The sequence below is a fragment of the Salminus brasiliensis genome, chromosome 2, assembly GCF_030463535.1.
Source record: "Salminus brasiliensis chromosome 2, fSalBra1.hap2, whole genome shotgun sequence".
NCBI classification, from domain to species: domain Eukaryota; kingdom Metazoa; phylum Chordata; class Actinopteri; order Characiformes; family Bryconidae; genus Salminus; species Salminus brasiliensis.
In genome coordinates, this window is record NC_132879.1 from 22597367 (window position 1) to 22618097 (window position 20731).

Genomic DNA, 20731 nt, shown 5'->3' on the forward strand with positions numbered 1-20731 from the left:
GGTTGACGGGTTGCCTGTTTGACGAGAACCACTCCCGAGTCAAATAGAGTAGCTCCAATTGAGCTAATCCGCACTCATTCATCAGATAAAAATAAATGCACGCGCACATATAGAAGATATACATTAGATTTTTGTTTTTATCTTTTACAAAAAAAAAAACAACATAAAATGTCCTACGCTGCGCATTTTAAGATTTCATCCCCTATTTTTTTGTTGTTGCACAAATGACTTAATTTCCTTAATGGCTTTTTAAAGGCAGTTGCATAAATCCGTTGTATGACATTGATATAAAAAAAATACTCAATGTCCTGTACATGCACACTTTTATTATTATTATTATTATTATTATTATTGTTGTTGTTGTTGTTGTTGTTTCTTTTCGAGCACACCTTCATTTACCTGTTGTAAATAAAGACAACAATTGATTTAGCTAGCTAGGTTTAAACATTTAAAAACTCTGTTAGTTTCGCCTGAAATTGCATTTTAATTATTTAGAAATGAAATTATTTAATATATTTGCTTAAAGTTGACAACTATTGTATGTATATATATATATCTATATATATATCTATATATATATATATAGAGAGAGAGAGAGAGAGAGAGAGAGAGACCACTGACAGAATTCTACCTCGGTAGCTACTTATCACACAAATTAATTTAGGTCTGCACAATAGTTCATATGATAATTTATATCCAGTAGGTTTTTTAAGGTAATTCTGTGTCATTCAATGCTAAAATATAAAAACACTGCATTTAAGCACGACTGCTGAAATAACTACTAGGATTTAATATGGTTACTATTGATGCTAAATCGACTTTAGCTGCTAGGGTTTTATTCATTTCTCATTTTCTGGTAAATTGTGTAAAAACGGTGTAAATACGATATGAGAGTTTAAGTTGAAGTACTGTGGTAATCGTGAGGGCTGGACGCTTTCGTGCGCGCTCACTGGTGTAGTAATGAACGACATGGCAACCCTACGCTGTTCCGCTCAGTACAGCGAAGGTTGAAAGTACTGGGTAGTCTGAGCTGAGACGCCTGGAGCAAGTCGACTGGAGAGGATGGCTAGTAACGCATGGAGGTCAACGGTAAGGAGTGACTTTCTAAGACACGTGAGAAGTTTAAACCAGTGCGGATCACAAATCTCTTGACCGTGCTGTACCGGACAGTGTGAGACAGACGTGTTATCTGGCAGGGTTTCAAACTTTTTGGGATGCGAGGGCAGGCTGTGGTTGGCGGCCCTCCCTGTCCTGTGCCCTTCATCCTCTGCCAGGCACAGAGCTGGCCATCCTTAACTCACAGCGTTGTTGAACCAAGTCTGGCCCGGTTAACGTTAATTGCGTGGTGAGGGAGACAAAGTAACGGTTACGTTTGGGGTTGCTGAATGCTTTTACTGCTCTTTATTTTAGGTGCTGTCTAGCTACATATTTAGCCTGCCTAGTTAGCTGAGTGGTAGCTCGCTAGCTAGCTAGCATGCCTTGTGAACATGCCGGCGATTGCCTCACAGCTCCTGGATTAATAAGCTGGTTTACTGGATAATGTATGTTTTCACTTCAACTGAAACTGCATCGTGTAGAATTGCGTTTTAGCTCATCTGGAGCTTTGGGCTGGTGCGTTTGTAAGGGTGGGTGATGTGACAGAAATGGAGCATTGCGGTAATTTACTTGAATCCAACACTTAATGGTAGCTAAATGATACGATTTCGTTTTTCCAACTTAAAAAAGGGTAAAAGTGCTGTAAACAACCTAGAGCAGACAATAAGCACCACAGCTACAGTAACGTTGCCACAAACATCACTACGATATATTTGTCATAAACGTAGTGTTTTCAAACCTAACCTTGTTTAGGACAGAGCCCCTAAACTATCTATCTATCTATCTGTCTATATCTATCTATATATATATATATAATGTGTGTGTGTGTGTGTATACATGTATGTATGTGTATTATTTATATATATCTATATATATATATATATATATATATATAGAGAGAGAGAGAGAGAGAGGATAAAATGTATGTATGTGTGTATATATATTTATTATATGTATAGTAAATATATGTATACACATACATTTTATATATATATATATATATATATATATATATATATATATATATATATATATAGATTTATAAAATGTATGTATGTGTGTGTATATATATATATTTATTATATATATATAATAAATATATGTATACACATACATTTTATATATATATATATATATATATATATATATATATATATATTTATATATATTTATAATATTAATTATATAAACCTAATATTTTCCTCAGTTTAGAGGGGATGCTTTAGTTCAAACTGAGGGAAGAGTTTATTAAGTTGAGGGAATTATTTATTAAGAGACTACCACTGCCACTCAATCACCATTTGACCTCCACCTATAACCCATCTGTGCAGTGAACACACACACAAGCGCTAGGGGGACACAATGAGTACACATGCCCGGAACGGTGGGCTGCCCTAGCTGCGGTGCCTGCGGAGCAGGGGTTTGCTGAACCAGAGGCCACTTCTCCAACCTTCAGGCAACTGTTTAAATTGAGGGAATAACTTATTAAAATAGAAGGAATCAATTATTAATGTTAAAGTCACTACATGTTCTTTTTCTACCTTGATACTACTTACTAAATACTATGTTTAGTAATATGAGAGTCAAAATTGATTAACAAAAAAAAAAGAGAGATTATGGCATAACACACTGCCTTCCATACATTGTTATTGTTATAGTTTACAGTTACTGCACACTGGTTGTTATTGAAATGCAGTTTTTCAGTGATCTTACATTTCTGATCGTGCCTATATTTTTCAATTGTCCTCATTTTTGCCCACAACTACGTCCTTACTTACTCTTGCAGATTTTTAAGCTGCTCGAGAGATATGGTGCGTGGATAAGTGGCCAGAGAAAACCCAAAGAAGTAAGATCTTTTATTAGTGCCATACGTTAAATGACCTTGGGCTGCCAAGCTAGTGTTGGCACGTTAGCTTGATGTTGAACAAGTTTCAGGTTTGCCATTTTGAATGGCAAATCAGAAAGTGGGCATTTGATGGTCAGGCTGCAGATTTGTCCGCTTAAATACGATGTTACATGTAATTTAAAAGGATTTGGGAGTTCGTTGTAAACGAACGTTCGTGAAGGCTAGATAAGATCTTATCTGGTTCCACTTCTGGCAACACTCAAATAATATAAGCTAAAGTTGATTATAGATGATAAAAAAGAGAGAATGACACTCACTCATGTCTGGTATTGGGTTTGAACTTGAGGCCTGTTCATCAAAGAGCAGAAAGCAACACAGAGATCATCATAAACACAACACAGAACAGATACAAAATGTGTGTCATATTGGTAGTGAAAATAGTCTTTGTCTTCAGATGATTCATTTGAGCAATACGGCTATCCCAATTTTTGTTTTATTATTATTTTTTTTTTTTTTTTTTTTTTTTTTGAAGATTTGCTGCACTCCATCCATTTTAAACTGAACTAACGTGGAGATGGTCAGTGTTCTTTAAGCATGAAGCTGAATTTCACAGTGTACTGTATAAAGTGAGAAAATCACCCTGTGCATGATGTTGATGATCAAATTGATAATGATGTGGTTAAATATTGTCACATTTCCCATCTCTATTTTAAACTGGTATTTGAGGACAGCTTTACTGTATTCTGGAGGAGCAGATGTTTAGCTGATGCTGGATTGTAATGCTAAAATGTCTATTTTATGAACTTCATTGTCCACAGTTAAATATTCTCTTAACGCATCAACAGTGGATCATCAGTGGCAGTGTTTAAAATATTTCCTTAGGAAGAGTATGGATTAGCCTATTGCCTTTATACATTTAAGGTTCTTCAAATTGATGTGTGATCATTAAAACCATCCTCCTCATAACTTTGCAAGTATTAATCTTGTATCTATGAAGTGATTGTTTTTTTTCCTGGAGTTTACCAGGACATTTAAATGTTGTAATCTCAGTCTGTGGTATCAGTCTCTGGGTTTACTCACCCAGGGGTTTCTATTTTACTGCTGCATGAGTCATGCTTTCATACTTGGACTGGAGAACATTTCAGTCCTGTGTTTTGCTCTAGGCCTGCTTTCCTGTTGGTTGTTTGCCGGGATCTTCAGATATCCTTCTTTTCTGCAGTTGAGCCTTACCCATGCATGCCAGGGTGTGTCAGTTCTTTTTTTTCTTTTTTTTACTTGGTTATTTTTAAGAGGCTCCTGATGGGCCTCTTAAACATAACTGTGTAAAACCTCAGGTTTATGTGCTTCACAGCCATTATGTTCCTTCAGCCCAGTCAATCTAAGGGAATGGTTTTGGTAGTTTGAGTCCTGTTGTCTGTTGAATACTAATGGGCTGTCACATTCAAGTTAAAATTCAAGTTGTTTTACTTTAATGCTTTAAACCATTTAAACCATTTATTAGTAAAAGCAACACACATTTTGTTGGAGTGTGAGAAAACAGCAGTACTGGTCAGTGGTGCAATGCAGTGGTGAATAGTTGCACACATTTGTGTTTTAGTTGAATTAGGTCTCCTCTGCTTTTTGCTGGGTGAGGCCAGGGTGTTTGTTTTAATACACGTCTGTGTTCCATGAAAAATGTGCTGTAGGGCTGTCAAAACATAGTGAGGTGTGTCCTCAGTTGTAGACGTAATCACTGGCTTGCCTAGGCATGCGGTAGTCTTAGATGTTTGAAAGCATTGATATTTTCAGTGGTGATCTAATGAGACAAAAATGTGACTGTGCAAGTGTCTAAGTCACACCTGGAGTTATTACTGTTTGTCATCTTGCTTTTGCTTCTGTGCTGATGTCTTGTTTGGATTGCACAGCTTTCTGTGTCTCCTGTATAAGTGTTGCATTGACCCTTTTGACTGTGTTACTGTCTGCAGGTTTCCCGTGTCATGGGAGCTGTGAAAAACCAAACACAGCCTAGAACATTTTCCAGAGGAGTAAGTACATAAACTTAAAAATGTTAATAACACTACATGTCCAAATGTTTGTAGACATGGTGCCATTGCTTCATATCTATTGGCAATAGTGTGTGTGTGTGTGTGTGTGTGTGTGTGTGTGTGTGTGTGTGTGTGTGTGTGTGTGTGTGCGCATTGGCACATCTGTGTTGTCTTTTTATTTTTTTTATTAACAGTTTCACTGTGGTGCATCAATTAAAAATTAGCTTCAGATTCACACTGCATCAAAAAGGAGGTTTTGCTGTGTTCTCGACAGTGTTGTCATGGCTACAGATTCCTATCAAGAGTCCTCTTTTCCTTCTCCTCCTCCTTCTGACCTTAAAAGCATCTACACATTTCAGGCCTTCTACATGGCACTGACATTCAGAATTATTACATAATGTAATCCCTCACGTAATAAAATCTGTCACTTTTATTAAGAGTGTACACAAACATTCATGTGCCCAACAGCTCAGATCTTTAATGTATGCAGACAGACTGAGCTGCTTTCAGAACAGAAAACATTAAAGTTGAATAATCGTTTTGTCTATGCTTTACCTTCCAGATGCAAACGGTAACAATAATTCCAGGAGATGGAATTGGTCCAGAGATCTCCTCTGCTGTGATAAAGATCTTTGAATCAGCCAAAGTAAGATTTGATCTAGTTTATGCTGCCCCCCCCCCCCCCCCCTTCACTGGTTTCTGTCATGTTTAACTCCTTCACCACATGTGCGTTAAGCAAGATTGTTCTCAGTAGACCCCTGTTAAATGTGATCGTTTCTAAAGGAGAGCACAGTATAAAGAAATAACTTCCTCTGTGAGTGCTGCAGTAAATTAGACTTCGTTTAGCAACAGGTGGTCAATTTTCTTTTTTTTCATCTGCAGGTTCCCATTCAGTGGGAAGAGAGAAATGTCACAGCCATCAAAGGACCTGGAGGCAAATGGATGATCCCTCCTGAAGCCAAAGAATCAATGGATAAGAGCAAAATAGGATTAAAGGGTACTGCATCTCACCTTTTCCTGCACTGTTTGCATCTTGTTTCTATATTTCTATATTTCATATGGCCATACTTACTATTTTTGTTTGCAATTTAATTGTTAATGATTAGGACCTCTGAAGACCCCAATTGCTGCTGGACATCCCTCTATGAATCTGCTGCTTAGGAAGACCTTTGATCTGTATGCCAATGTGCGTCCATGTGTGTCCATTGAGGGCTATAAGACGCCTTACACAGATGTGGACCTAGTTACCATCAGAGAAAACACTGAGGGAGAATACAGTGGAATTGAACATGTGGTAAGTAATGTCTGTGCTTTTAAAGGTCAAACTCACGGACTCTAATTTTATATAAAACCTCAGTAATTCTTGTGTTTATTCAGTGGTGAGCTGTGACCTAATAGACCTAGACCTTCAGTTTAGGCCATAAATGTCAAAACAGTGATGCAAAATCTCACCTGTACAATAATGCTAACTTCTGCTAAGCCTAGTAAGGGGTTCTAGTAGAATGTTAGCGTGCCGCTAATAATGCCATGTGTTAGCGTGTCGATAATGCATTTAAACTAAAACTTAGATCGGGCCTAAAAAATCCAGCCCGACCCTACCCTGAGCCCATGCATGTTCTGAAGAAATGATGTTAATACACAGAGCAACACGGAAGAAGCAGAGGTCTATTATTTAAGAAAACTGTTTATTAAGAATGGAACTTCAAATGATTAAAACACAAACAATGCAAACAATGACCCACAAGCCTAAACATCAGTGAAATAGAGGCTACAAGAATAATGTCTGAAACACTTTCCTCTATTCTAATATAATTTAACAAGGATTAAGATTAGAGAATACTTTCTGTACAAAGAAACATTTTTATATTAAGTATATAGCCCAAGTTCAAAAATGCAATAAGCCTATGCATTCAACAATTACTAAACCGCAACAGGCCAATCACAATAACATAATTTTCATGCAAAATAAACATTGAATAACATCAAATATTCTTTAAATAATAAAGAAACTGAAAAAGGTTTCTGCAAATGGACAACCCTATTGCACACATTACGTTTGCGTTTAGGAAACAACATAAGATAACAAATTTATTAAATTACAAACGAGCAAGGTTTGCAAAGTTTAGCAGGTTGAAGTGTTCCTGGACAGGTTGACGCTGGACCCTTCCTGCTGGCTGCACAGAGCACTGCAGGTCAAGTGTAAGAAGGGCAAGTGGAGGAGCTCACGTGTGCCACTGCGCTAGCTGGCGCTGCGTGATCACAGTGTGATTTATTTCTTTGCTGTATTGTGATTATTGCACCATAGCGTTATATACAACACAAAGATAGCGTTACAAAATGTAGGCGTTTTTTTTTTTTTTTTTTTTTTAAATAAACAGACCCGACAGGGCCAGAGGAAAGTGGAGGGAAATCTGGGCCACAACTCAGCCCAAGTTTGTGTTGGATAATCTAAACTTTAAACTAATTTAAACATCTTTGGACGTCCTTGATAAAATGAAAACATTCAAAACTTGTTTTGAAGCTTGCAATCTGACCTTGGCTGCATTTGTGTTGCAGTGTATTGGTGTTCTCACACCTCTGATTAATTCTGACTTATTTTTGCCCTTGGTGCACTTAATTTGGTGTGAGTATAGTAACCACGCTCGGAACTCTGGAGCGGTTTGTGGTGAGAATGTGATCAGACCTGATCTATTACCCAGATAATAACCACATATATGAACAAATGCCATCTCTGCCATTGCATTACTTGTCCTTCATCCTGTATTTACTTTCTTGGTCTGTCCAGTGTTTTCTATTTCTAGCATTTAGTTACCGAATTTATGGTCAGTGGCATATGTAGAACCTCCAGAACTCCCAGACTTAAATTTTTCCAGATGAAACCGGTTACACTGGTTGTACATCAGAGCAGATTTGTTTTACTCTTGGCTTCTAATTATGTTAATCAAGGCTTTTACCTCTTATTTCATTGTGAAATCCCAACCAATGGGAGAGGTTGTTTAGCTCCAGCTACATTAATACTAGTTTTTTGTTTTGTTTTGTCTAGCATTGCACAAATTTTATCCTTTGTCACCTACCAAAATAAACTTTCAAATGATCTAAAAAATAATGATCTAAAACAAACAAAAAAATCCCACTGAATTTATTTATGGCATTTAATGCTGTTTTAATGTGCGGTAAGCACAATGTGCGGTATTGCTATAAATACAAATATACCTATACATTTCAATTGACATTTGTGTGGCTGTGTAAGCTTTACCGTTTCCAAACCCCCCACTCCTCAAGCAATCCCAGTTGTTGTTTTTTTGTTTGTTTGTTTTTTCGCAACAAGTGTCTGCTACATAAAATTGATCCTTCATTAAAGTACATCAGGTGAGCTGCTGGTGGACCTGAACCAAGCCTGTGTTCTTCTAACTAAATTATTCTTCTTTTGCAGCACAGCACTTAGTATGTGTACATATGTAGTCTTTCTTTACATGTTCGTGACTACCCTTGGTAAAAGTAGTGCAGCCTTTCTTTTTCCTCCATTGGAGAACCAGCTCTTCCAAACTTCTCCTTGCATGGGCACTTGAGTACAACACAATGCTGTTGCATGGTTCAGTCGATCCTCTGTATAGCAACCAGCCCCTCTGTAGTAACCTCTTCTTATCAAAGGTTTAGGTCTTGTCCCACTAACCTTTCCACTTGTTCAATCTGTCTAATGTTCTCTTGCCAATTGTCCACACAGTGCTAGCAGGATTTCAGTGGGCACACACACCTTGTTTATCAATGCTGTTTTTCTCTAGGTAGGTGTGAAACACCAGCTTTAGATTAGATGTATTCTGGCCCCTCTCCATTGTATGTCAAGTCAAGTCTTATGTAAAAGTTCCTCTGGTCGTCACCTCACCTCTCCTCTTGTCTGTTCGTATTAAGCAGAGTGTGTGCTTGTGCATAGAGCTGCACACTGGCTGGCCTGTATGAAACTCGGTGTGCTAAAGCAAAATCCTCATTTTCACCCAGCCAAAGTGAAGCAGCTCTTGTCTCTTCCTTCCAGTACATGTGCTGCTTTTGATAAACAGTGCACTGTCTAGAAACAGATTTTGCTGACTATTATGTAAGTAGTCATCTCTGTAGTTGTCCTTTATGATGTTCTTCTCTTCTGTCCCAGATTGTTGATGGAGTTGTGCAGAGTATCAAGCTGATCACAGAGGAGGCCAGCCATCGCATTGCAGAGTATGCCTTTGAGTATGCCAGGAATAACCAAAGAAACAGCGTGACAGCTGTTCACAAGGCCAACATCATGTGAGTCCCAGGTTAACTGTTTAGCACTATCTTATATAATCTGAGAAGAAAGCATAGTAATGGATTTGCTACTAAATTACTCACAGTAATAATTAAAACGTAATATGCAATTTTGATGCTTATGTAATTTGCTTAGGCTGCAGGAATCTACACAACTACACTATAGACAAAAGTATTAGGACATCTGCTCATTTATTGTTTCTTCTAAAATAAAGACTATTAAGTGTTTATCCTGCGGTTGTTGGAGTAACTGTCTCTAGTGTCTAGGGAATGCTTTCTACTAGATTTTGGAGCCTTGCTGTAAGAATTTGATTGCATTTAGCAACAAGATCTTTAGCGAGGTCAGATGTTGAGTGATTCCCAAAAATATTGCATGAAGCACCATCATTCCAGAGAACACGGTTTAACTTCTCCACAGTTTAATGCTGGGCGTGTGATACCCCTTCTAGTCCTTGCCTGGCAATCGGCATGGTGCCAATAGGTTCATGTTAAGCTGCTCCAGTGTCTTATTCTCTTACCATTACTTCTCTTCAGGGACTAGACAAGCTGTGTGTGTGTGTGTTTGTACATCTTTGTCAGCAATAGGTGCAATTCAAAATAGCTGAACATTTACTAAAATGGGTGCCCAGAAACATTTGGACACATAGTGTAGTATAGATTCTAAATGCACTTTGTTCTTCACTATTCCTAATTTACCATCTGGTAGTTTTTAGTAAAGCCTTTGTCTTGCATTTATATTCATTCACATTCATTGTGTTGTGTGTCAAATAGGCGGATGTCAGATGGCCTGTTCCTGAGGAAATGCAGAGAGGTGGCGGAGAATTACAAAGATGTCAAATTCACTGAAATGTACCTGGATACAGTGTGCCTGAATGTATGTATATTTATTTAACTTGATAATGAACTCTCAGTAGTAATGATTAACATTGCTACTATAACTCAAACATATGGATGATTAGAATAAGGACATTCTTTCATTATTTAAAGTTCCCACTGTGTAAGTGTCTAGTGGCCATTCATTTGTTTTGAAAGGGGTGTGTGTGTGTGTGTGTGTGTGTGTGTGTGTGTGTGTGCGTGTGCGTGCGAGAGATTAACATTTTTGCTTTCCTACATTTGATGATTTGCTTGTGTTGGATGGACTGGTTTCGTGTAGTCATTGGCTGATGTGTATTTGCTTATTCAGATGGTGCAGGATCCCACTCAGTTTGATGTACTCGTCATGCCCAACCTTTATGGTGATATTTTGAGGTGAGTACATCTATGATTTAAAACTCAGTCAATCTAACTAATTGCAGCATTCCTTGTGTGCTGAAATGTAGAGGTCCGTAATTACTGGCAACCCTACTACTATTGTGACACTGGATACTTCTGTTGCAGTGATCTTTGTGCTGGGCTAATCGGCGGTCTTGGAGTGACTCCTAGTGGTAACATTGGAGCAAATGGTGTTGCCATATTTGAATCGGTATGCAAATGTTTTTTCTTTTTATCCCCCTCCCCTTCTCTATGAATAACTACTTATCACATGCTGCTAATGGAAATGTCTGTTCACATCTTTCTGCGATATATTCTATCATTATGCCCAGTTGTATAATTTTAATGAACTAATGCTTATTGTCTCTTCTACAGGTACACGGCACTGCACCAGACATTGCCGGCAAAGACCTGGCCAACCCCACCGCCCTGCTGTTGAGTGCTGTCATGATGCTCCGGCACATGGGACTGCATGGACACGCTAAGAAGATTGAGATGGCCTGCTTCGACACCATCAGAGACAAGAAGGTATGGTGCATTATCGTCTGACTGAGATGATGATTATGAATTATCAGTTAGTTATCAGTTAGCCCGGCATGATTCCTGAATAGAACATTTTTGTGCTTTCCTGCTTCTTCACGTCTGTGTTGTGCTTCTTTATTCCAGGTTTTAACCAAAGACCTTGGTGGAAATTCCAAGTGTTCAGAATTTACAGCTGAGATCTGCCGAAGAGTACAGGACATGGACTGAGGCGTAGCACTTCAGCATAGCACGTCAACGTTTATCTGTGTTCGGGTTCTGGCCCAGAAGACACAAAAAAAAGGATTAATTAACTTCAAACCATTCTAATATCTGCGCACAATTATGCTATAAATATGTGTATCTCTGAAAACAAGATAACTCAAAGTGTTGACTTCTCGAATGTTTATTTTTACTCTTCATCTAAAAAAAAAAAAAAAACGGCAAAACGTCTAAAATCTTGTCCTGTGGTATTCATGTGAGATTGTTCTGTTTCTGTCAAAAAACAATTGTATAACCTAAGACGTCCTTTATTTATTGACTGGAAGTATTTTCTGGTTCAACATATTTTAAGATAACTCTACCACTTCATTCAGATAATAGCAGGCACAATCCTGTTCAATTGAAAAGGTGACATACATTAAAGATCCTGATATTTTAAATGTAACTATTTGTTGTCTTTTACTATAAAGACTGCTGAATGTGGCATATTAAGCCAGTCATATTAGATAATGATTTCGGCACATGGAAGGACTTGCGGATCACCCACTAAGCCTAGCAACCAAGCCTCCAAAGCAGAATTTACTGTTCGTACTCAGATGTGACAACATTTTGAATACGCATTCCTAATAAGGATCATAAGGATCCAGGCTGTGCAGTACAATGCAATGTTTCCAGTGACACAGGAGGATGACCTGTGTCAAATGTGACTGCAGTTACAAATGGCATATACCATCAAATGAACCTTAATAACCAATTTCCTTGATACTTTGTACAGGTATGGACAGACAAAATTTAGACCTGTTGACTATAACGAACACTCCACATAACGATAGCTCATCTCAACACATTTCTGACTTTCCAAAATAGATAGCCCTGAACATTGTACACTTTAAATTGCTAGATATTTTTGTGTTTTGACCTTTTGCATCCAGTTTGTAGTAAGCTGAGATTATTTTTTCAGTTCCCTGTAGAAAGTTTCTACTTCATTGTGGTACATCTTTAGGACAGCTGCTCGTCGTAATTTCATTGTTGGACCTAGAAAAGTGACATTAACAATCAGTACTATTACTAAACAGGCAAATTAACTGTCCCAGTTTAAAGACTACTCACCAAGCTCTCCTCCAGAGACTGAAAAGTCTTTCCCCAAGACGATCCATTTTTGAATGCGCTGAGCGTTGGAGGTGGCCTTAGAGTTGACTCGAGCAATGCCATCCTGAATAGCCTGGTTCAGCAACTTGTCTTTTCCTCCAGTTATATCTGAAACTTTAGTTGCCTGACTGCCAAGCTGCTGACAGAATTTCACAGCCTCTGGGCTGAGGTCATCAGTGGGCTCCATGGTTTCAACATTGATGACACACTGATAAGATGGGACAAAAGCAACGAGTTTAGTATATGACACTATAAACATTTAGTGTATTTTAAGTGGAGCCAGAAATGTCTGGTTTGGACATTGCAGACATCTTATTGCAGGATTACCTTTATGGTGAGCAGCATGGACAGAAACTTCCTCTTGTCACCGATCAGCATTGCATTGCTGATAAAGGGCAGCTCCCTTTTCACAGCATCCTCTATGGGAACTGGAGGGACATTCTCTCCACCAGCAGTAATTATTAACTCTAAATAGAAACATGCAGTTGTCTTCATTTACATTTAGAATATGTGACATACATGGTTGCTAAACTAAAATAAAAAGGACTATTATTATGATTTTATGCACTTAAAGCAGCATTATGCAAGAATTGCTGTTTCTTGCTCCTAGGCTCCCCCTACAGGTGGTAAGAGGGACTTCTAAAGAACGCATTTTTACATACATGTCTGGACAAGCTGAAAGATATAGAAGGTGAAAGAAGCATGTGGACTGAGGCGATAAGAGTAATCTTGCATGATTTTACACATATGACAAATGTTTTCCCCAAATAATTTTTTGCCTGGTCTGCCAGAGTTACATTGCACAGTGCAATCTCTGGCATGCCAATATGATGATAGCGGCGCTGCTCTCCCTAATAGTAAGTCAGTGGAGCATTACAATGATTTTATTTGAAGATATTCAATTCTACATACTGCTGCTTTAATTAAACCTTAGACCGTTTCTTTTTACCCTTGATCCTTCCTGTGATATAAAGGAAGCCATCCTCATCTGTTTTGCCCAGGTCTCCAGAACATAGCCAGCCCTCCTCATCAAATGCTTCCACTGTTTTATCTTTCATGTTGAGATAACCCATGAAGACATCGCGGCCCCAGAGGCACACCTCACCACTGCCATCAGCATCTACATTGGCTATCTTACATCTGCAGCCCGGAACCACTTTGCCACAACTGGAAGTTAAGCGTTCACAGTAAATTAGTGCTTCCTACAACACATTTCTACATCTGTAATTGACCAATTGAGACACCTACCTCTCCATTCTGTAAGTGTATGGACCAGACATAAAGTGAGGTCCAGAGCTCTCGCTCATGCCATAGGCCTCATATAAATGTATATTGAGGCCAAGAAAGAACTCGAATGTATCGCTTCCAATGGGAGCTGCCCCAGAGAAGAACTTCTGACAGCCAGAGAAGCCCAGCTCAGCACGGAGCTTCTCCAGGACCAGGGAGTTTGCTAGGTTGAATAAAAAGGGCTTCTCTTCGTCCCTTTTCCAAAAACACAGATACAGAAACCCAATCAGTTATGATTATAAATAAGAGTAACTAATTGGATTTGGTGGAATCATGTTATGTAATCATCTTACTTTGAGTATTTCAGATTAGCCTCCAAACTAACAGACATGGCCCAAGTCACCAGTTTCTTTTTCAAGTACGCACAGCGTGAGACTTCCAGTTTTATCTTCTCCATCATTTTTTCCCAAACACGGGGAACTCCCATATGGGATGAAGGTGTAGCCTCTCTCAGAGTGTTCACCAAGGTCCCCTGGAATAGAATGACCCCATTCAAAAATAACAAAGGCTCTTTATTAGTCAGTCTCCTTTCAAAACACAAGCACATTCTCTCTCATGTACCTTCAAAGCATCAGGCTGGGCAAAGTAGACCAGCTCCCCCCACTGGATCCCTGTCCACAGATCATAGATTTGAGCAGCAATATGGCTGAGTGGTAGGTAGCTCACTATGGTCTCCTGTTTTATTTCAGCAGGTTGCATGTCTCCAGCCCTGCTTGCATGACGAGCCGTCCACGTGATCTACCAAAATACAAATGCCTTTTTTATCCACAGGAACATGAATAGGCGAGAGAACACTGGATATCTAATGCTCAAATGTGTGCTTATTTAAGAAAGTATTCTAGGTTTATGTACTGTGTGTCTTCATGAGGCCTTGCGGATGATTTTCCATTAAAAGCAACTGTCTAATCTTGTGTATCTCCCTTTCTTGCCACCAACACCACTCTGACCCATTGAGACAGAGACCCCACAAGACCTCTGAAGTGGTAAAGATGTTAGAAGCACTCAATTAATCGAACCAATGAGTCTTAGGTGTCCATGACCTTGTTTCCGGTTTACTGGCTGTCCACCCTTGGAAAACCTAAGATATGTACTAACCATTACTTTGCTAGCATTGGCCATGCCCTGAAAGGCTGTAAGAAATAGAGGGAATATATAAGGGCTGAGGTAGAGAGTTAAGGGCGTGGTCTTTCACCCAAAGTGTGGTTATACAATAGGAACAACCCACAAGACCTGCTGCTTCGGAGATGCTTCAACCCAGTCGTCCAGCCAACAAATTTTTTCCTGTTTCCAATACTTCAACTTCAAGAGCAGACTTTGTGCCTAAAATCTTCCACCTCTTGATAGATGCCATTGTAAGATACTTAATGTTATTCACTTCACCTGTAGGTGGTTTTAATGTTATGGCTGATCTGTTTATATGCATAGAAAACCCAAAGCACATGTAATACCACTCTTCCTGAGTAGAGCATCCATAAGCCCCATGGTACACATACATTATCATGGCTGAGCATAACCCCTTTCGGTGCGCCAGTTGTTCCAGATGTGTAGATCAGCACACAGCATTGGTTTGCTTTTTGGCTGCTGATGATGTCATCGAGTGTTTTGTCAGGAATGTCCAGACCAAGACGCATGAACTCCTCCCACTGTTAAAAACAGTCATAGTCACATTTCAGGATGCTCACCAGACAGTCAGCACATTTACAGTACATGTACAGATACCATTTGACTCACTGAATAGAGATTGGGCAGTTTCTTCTTCAAGGATCCAGAATACTGGACAATAGCTTTCAAATGTGGAAGATTATCCTTTATCTGTGATTAGAGAATGCATATACACAGTCAGACTCTGGACTGTAGTCCACGTAGACTCCTTTCACCCTGTTCCTCATTGGTCAGGACCCCACACTAATGACCACCGCAGAGCAGATTATTATTTGTGTGGTGGGTCATTCTCTGCACTGCAGTGAAACTAACATGGTGGTGGTGTGTTAGTGTGCAAGTGACAAACACAGAGGACTGCTGCAGTTATAAAAAACCTCATTGTCACTGCTGGACTGAGAACAGTCCAGTAATAACAACAACCAGAAATAGCCAGCCTACAGTGTCCTGTGGGCAGCTTCCTGTGACCACTGATGAAGGACTAGAGGATGACCAACACACAGATAAGCTTATATCTCTGACTTCAGATCTACAAGGTAGACCAACTAGGGTAGGAGTGTTTAAAAACTCCAGCAGCACTGCTGTGTCTGATCCTCTCGTACCAGCTCAGCACACACGAACACAGCACCACCGCATGTCACCGTGTCACTGCAGTGCTGAGAATGACTCGTCACCTGAATAATACCTGCTCTGTGTTGGTCCTCTGTGGTCCCGACCATTTAAGAACAGGGTGAAAGTATGCAGAGCAACAGATTACAGGACTACCAACTGTTATTATAGACCTACAAAGAGCTCCTATATGGTATATGGAGGTCATATAATAGATGATGTTTACTCCGAAACAGGGGTGGTCATAATATTCTGATATGACTGTATGTTCTGAAAACGAGAAAAGGGCATTAAAAACCTTGTTACCAGTAAAATTTTGTCCAACTGCTTTTGGTTTTCTATGACGATTATATTTGCTCTTGAGTCTTTAGCTACATGATGACAGGCCTCAGGTGAGTTTGTTGTATAGATTCCTGTTGATAACCCCCTGGTAAAATTACAAAACAGAAATAAAAGTCATTGAACAGTTATAACATACAACAGAATACAAATTCAACTTAAGCCCTTCTTTTATCTAGAAATATTTGAGTCTCTCACCCTGCAAAGACAGCTCCTACAGCAGAGAAGAACCACTCTTCGGAATTGAATCCCAAAATGGCCACACTGTGGAAACGTTCTAAGCCCAACTAAAGACACCATGAAATAAACATCCTTTTACGGATTCTCAGAAAACCTCACAATCATCACAAACATGGACATAAACATGCACTCATTGCTTTTAGTTGATTTACAATGAAATAACATATTTTAAAGATTTTCTTCATCATTGGAAGCACCTTCAAAAAGCTCTTGGCGGCCATCCGACAGCAACGGTAGTACTCAGAGAATGTGATCTTTTCCCATTTCTCTTTTCTCTTGGATGCTAAAGCAGGTAAATGTCCATATTTCTGAACACAATTAATGAACATCTGATGCACTGTGATGGGCTCCTGTGGACAGAGTTCATCTATTCGGAGTTTCACTGAGCCACTTGCTTCTGTGGTCCAAAGAGACTGAACCTCTTCAACACACTTTTTCTCTGCTGGGAAGAGTTGGACACCATGACTACCAAATGCATCGTGTTATTTTGATCTTGTGAATAGAACATTTTGGAGTCAACTCTAACTCCAAGTGATGGAGTTGATTCCAAGAGTCGATTCCACATAACGTTCTTGACTTTTGGTTGCAACTATCGAGACATCTTGCCAAATACAAAGATACAATACACAATATATTAAGATTGATGCTATAAATGACAGTTGACCTTAGAGACACCTATTGGCACCTACTGGACCTTAGCAAAGCAATTTGGAAAGCTAACACAGTTTCATTTAGCTAACTAACAAGAGCTAGCTCAACTGTACCAGATCCTTTAGTCACTCTTTCAGGGTAGATGTTTTAGCACTGGCCAGGTTGTTTGATTGTAGACCACATTTTGCTAAAAATGTTATAGTTTACATTAAATTACAGCCAACCTCCTCAAATCGGACAAACTCCTCAAGTCTAATCTAGTCCAAAGCTTTGTAAGTCCATACATTTTTTCCATTGAAAAGTTGCAGAATATAGACAACTTTGGCCACAGTGGCACTCCATATCAAGCAGATTTACTCACGTCGTCCATTATCTGCAACTTCTTCTTTTCCTAGGTCTGTCATATGGCCTGGAGGTGATTGCTTACAGCTGAAAGAGAGGGGACACAGTAGCTGAAGCTCTCACGCACAGCAGAGAGCTGCACCAGCGAATCACATGGCTTCAGTGCAGCATTGTAAACTCGCACAATGTCAGGCTTTAGCTATCAAGTGCCAAAGCCCCTGTGGCTTTGATAGAATGGTTCACAGTATGCATGAGAATTATTAGCTCCAACCATTTTTTTCTGTTCAGCTTCATTATTCAAAACCCTCAAAACAATCTTCAGACTGCTTTGAAACTGGTCGCCGTCCTGAAAAGATTTCAGGAATGTTTGACATGGTCTAGGCACAATGACTAAACTTGGCATCAATTTTCTCGTCCACTGTTCATTTTGATTCAGAGTGAGTTTACAGAATGAACAGACACACACTGAACCTTCTTTTACTCTTTTACAGTCAGAAACACCAATAAGCTCTGTTCAAACAAGGCACCATATTATTTCCATTTTGATCAATCTGTAAATTCATTCAGCTCAGTGAAACTAGTTAACGTTGCATGCACATGTTCATGACAATATGACAATATGAAAAATAACATTCTTTGAGATTAACATTTTCCCCAATTTAACAAATCATTCCCTCAGTTTGACAATTAGTTTTCCACAATGAAATAATTTGTTTCCTCAGATTAACAATCACTTTCCTCAATTTAATAAATTGTTCCCTCAGTTTAACAATCCATATACTCAATTTAATAAATTGTTTCCTCAGATTAACAGTTTCCTCAATTTAATAAATTGTTCCCTCAGTTTAACAATCCATTCACTCAATTTAATAAATTGTTTCCTCAGATTAACAATCAGATTCCTCAATTTAATAAACTGTTTCCTCAGTTTAACAATCCATTCACTAAAATGAATGAACTGTTCACCCAGATTAACTGATATTAGATACCCAGATTAATAAATCATTCCTCTCAATTTAATAGATCGTTCCCTCAGTTTAGAATCCCTTTCCTCAGTTTAACAATTTGTTCCTTCAGTTTAACTATCCATTCCCTCAGAAGGGACTATTTAGCTGAACTGAGAGAACAATTAATTAAATAGAGGAAACTATTCTCTCAACAACATTTAAAGAACAATTTATGAAATCACAATCAACATTTAAGTTTCTAAATATACATTGATCTTCTTAGTCTTTGTACTGTTATTTTCATGCACAAATCCATGCATTCATCATGCTATTACAGAGCATACCTTAACATGTCTTAATTGGTATGATCACTCCAGCAGGCAATGTTTAAAACAGTTTCATTAATACTGCACCAATGTGATGCATTGTTTTTATAGGTGAAAAATTCCATGGTAAATCTACATACCTTGATTGAACTTTTTCTTCATGCCTATCCTGACTTTTGTCACAAGTCATTTTCTGAGACATTGCACCGCTGCTCATGCTGACTGTTGTGCTGGCATGTGCTACAACTCAGACACCTTGCAGTTCATGGCATAATAAGGAGAAGATGACCCCCTCCCCTTCCTGAGAGAGCACTGGCACCAGTAAACACAGTCACAGTCTTCCAGTCTGCAGAGAGAAAAAGACTTCACAGCACTGACACTCATTTTACCTAAAAATCACACGCTCAGATTCTGAGGCATTATTGTAGGAACTGCTTCATTAACTTTTACTGCGAAAATGTAATGTTTGTTGTTTGATTTGTAGTTTGTTTAAGGTCAGTGTGTTTTCAGTGAGATCGCATTGTGCATGTCAATGACCCTTTGGCTACTTCTGTAAGCTATGGCCAGGCTGCAGGCATGTTACAGTGTCCTTTGACTGTTGATTGGCCAGATATCTTCGGAAGGTCTGCTCTGATGCTGATTGGTGGGTGTTTTGGATGTGTTTAACTTGGAAGATAGAACAAAGTCCTAAAAGAAGTCTGTCCACTCAGTGCTCCACTAAGAAATGCCTCCAGACAGTTAATTCAGGTCATACCAGACCAAAAAACCCCCCAAAAAAAACCTGATGACCATGCTAACATTAAAAAAATCATTTTTGAAATTGCTGGTAAAATATGACAAAAATAATTAAAAATAATTAAAGTAACTTTTAAAAAGATATCCTTACTACTTTCCCAAGCACATTTCTCATTAACAAGGCATCCTTTTCCAAACGTATGTCTTATCGAAATAGACAATTGGCTCTTTTTATTGAAGGGTGGGACTTTTGAGAGTTATCCAATTGTTTTTTCAGTGAGCAAACTCTCTCCTCCCTTTATGATGTTTCTGGTTAAAATTAGCACATTAAGTTTTTCAGCGTTCAAGACATATGAGAGCAGAGCACAAAACCTATAAAACAGGACATGTTTTTTTCTGTGACTTTTTCTTAACCATAGTAAAACCACCTCAACCTCAAATGGCAATTTTATAAAATACTGACAAAACATAATTGAAGTCGAAATGATAAAACACACTAAAGTTTAATTATTTTTATCCTAAATAATAATAAGCAATAAGCAATGACATTCATAAACAGTAGACAGTGGTCACTTAGTAACATTAAGATTGCTTCTATGCTCCATGTTGGTCCATGATGGTGGTATATGTTATGTTTCAGTGTGCAGTGAGCAGCCGTACACCAATCAGCCATACAATGATCACTGATCATTAGTGCCTAATATCAAGTGGGTGCCTTTTGTGCCGTCACAACAGAGCTGAACATTCGAGGAATGGACTCCACAAAACTTCTAAAGGTGTCCTGTGGTATCGAAGACATTAGCAGCAGATCTTTTAAGTCCTGTAAATTGTGAGGTGGGGCCTCCATGGATCAGTGAGAATTAGGTGCCCGTGACCCTGTCGCCTTTTTACCAGACTGGATATTTTGCTTGGACCGTTTTGGTACTGACCACTGCACACACACACAAAAAAAAAAAAAAAAAAAAAAAACACGAGACACGTCTGATGTTTTGGAGATGTTCTGACCCAGTCATCTAGCCATCACAACTTGGTCCTTGTCAAAGATTCTTATGCATGACCATTTTTCCTGCTTTCAACACATCACCTTAACGTTGCTGCCACATGCTGCCTAGTTATATCCCAACCATTGACAGATGCCACTGTAGATGAAGATGATCCCTGTTATTTACTTCACCTGTCAGTGGTGCTGAAGTAATGGCTGATCGGTGTGTG

General features: G+C 38.8%; 2 protein-coding genes across 4 annotated transcripts; one reads left to right on the plus strand and one right to left on the minus strand.

The window, feature by feature from the left end:
- The first annotated feature begins 980 nt into the window (after positions 1–980).
- On the plus strand, positions 981–11675 carry idh3a (isocitrate dehydrogenase (NAD(+)) 3 catalytic subunit alpha). Of its 2 annotated transcripts, XM_072670816.1 has the most exons (12): positions 1007–1089; positions 2882–2941; positions 4906–4965; positions 5528–5611; positions 5848–5962; positions 6072–6259; positions 9110–9243; positions 10015–10117; positions 10427–10491; positions 10621–10705; positions 10870–11022; positions 11161–11675. In XM_072670816.1, the coding sequence occupies exons 1-12, from the start codon at positions 1063–1065 to the stop codon at positions 11242–11244; spliced, it is 1158 nt and encodes a 385-aa protein (XP_072526917.1). In that variant the 5' UTR covers positions 1007–1062; the 3' UTR covers positions 11245–11675. The 2 variants fall into 2 exon arrangements, with proteins under 2 accessions (XP_072526918.1, XP_072526917.1); XM_072670817.1 differs by lacking the exon at positions 2882–2941 and having other exon boundaries at positions 981–1089.
- On the minus strand, positions 11416–19001 carry acsbg1 (acyl-CoA synthetase bubblegum family member 1). 2 transcript variants are annotated; one of them, XM_072670814.1, is made up of 14 exons: positions 18925–19001; positions 17531–17598; positions 16716–16960; positions 16477–16565; positions 16246–16366; positions 15403–15483; positions 15165–15314; positions 14233–14409; positions 13965–14143; positions 13633–13866; positions 13334–13551; positions 12712–12851; positions 12346–12592; positions 11416–12270 (listed from the first exon to the last, which is right to left on the minus strand). In XM_072670814.1, exons 1-14 carry the CDS (start codon positions 18999–19001, stop codon positions 12185–12187), a joined length of 2112 nt encoding a protein of 703 aa, XP_072526915.1. In that variant the 3' UTR covers positions 11416–12184. The 2 variants fall into 2 exon arrangements, with proteins under 2 accessions (XP_072526915.1, XP_072526916.1); XM_072670815.1 differs by having other exon boundaries at positions 16716–16957; positions 18925–18964.
- Between the last annotated feature and the right edge of the window lie 1730 nt (positions 19002–20731).

Excerpts from the sequence above, each read along its gene's own strand:
- idh3a (XM_072670816.1), top strand. The coding sequence starts at position 1,063 with ATGGCTAGTAACGCATGGAGGTCAACG. Across the intron at positions 2,942-4,905 it reads GCCAGAGAAAACCCAAAGAA|GTTTCCCGTGTCATGGGAGC; the intron begins GTAAGATCTTTT and ends TACTGTCTGCAG. Across the intron at positions 10,492-10,620 it reads CTTTATGGTGATATTTTGAG|TGATCTTTGTGCTGGGCTAA; the intron begins GTGAGTACATCT and ends CTTCTGTTGCAG.
- acsbg1 (XM_072670814.1), bottom strand. The coding sequence starts at position 19,001 with ATGAGCAGCGGTGCAATGTCTCAGAAAATGACTTGTGACAAAAGTCAG. Across the intron at positions 15,484-16,245 it reads AGTTGGACAAAATTTTACTG|ATAAAGGATAATCTTCCACA; the intron begins GTAACAAGGTTT and ends CTCTAATCACAG. Across the intron at positions 13,867-13,964 it reads GCTAATCTGAAATACTCAAA|GGACGAAGAGAAGCCCTTTT; the intron begins GTAAGATGATTA and ends TTTTTGGAAAAG.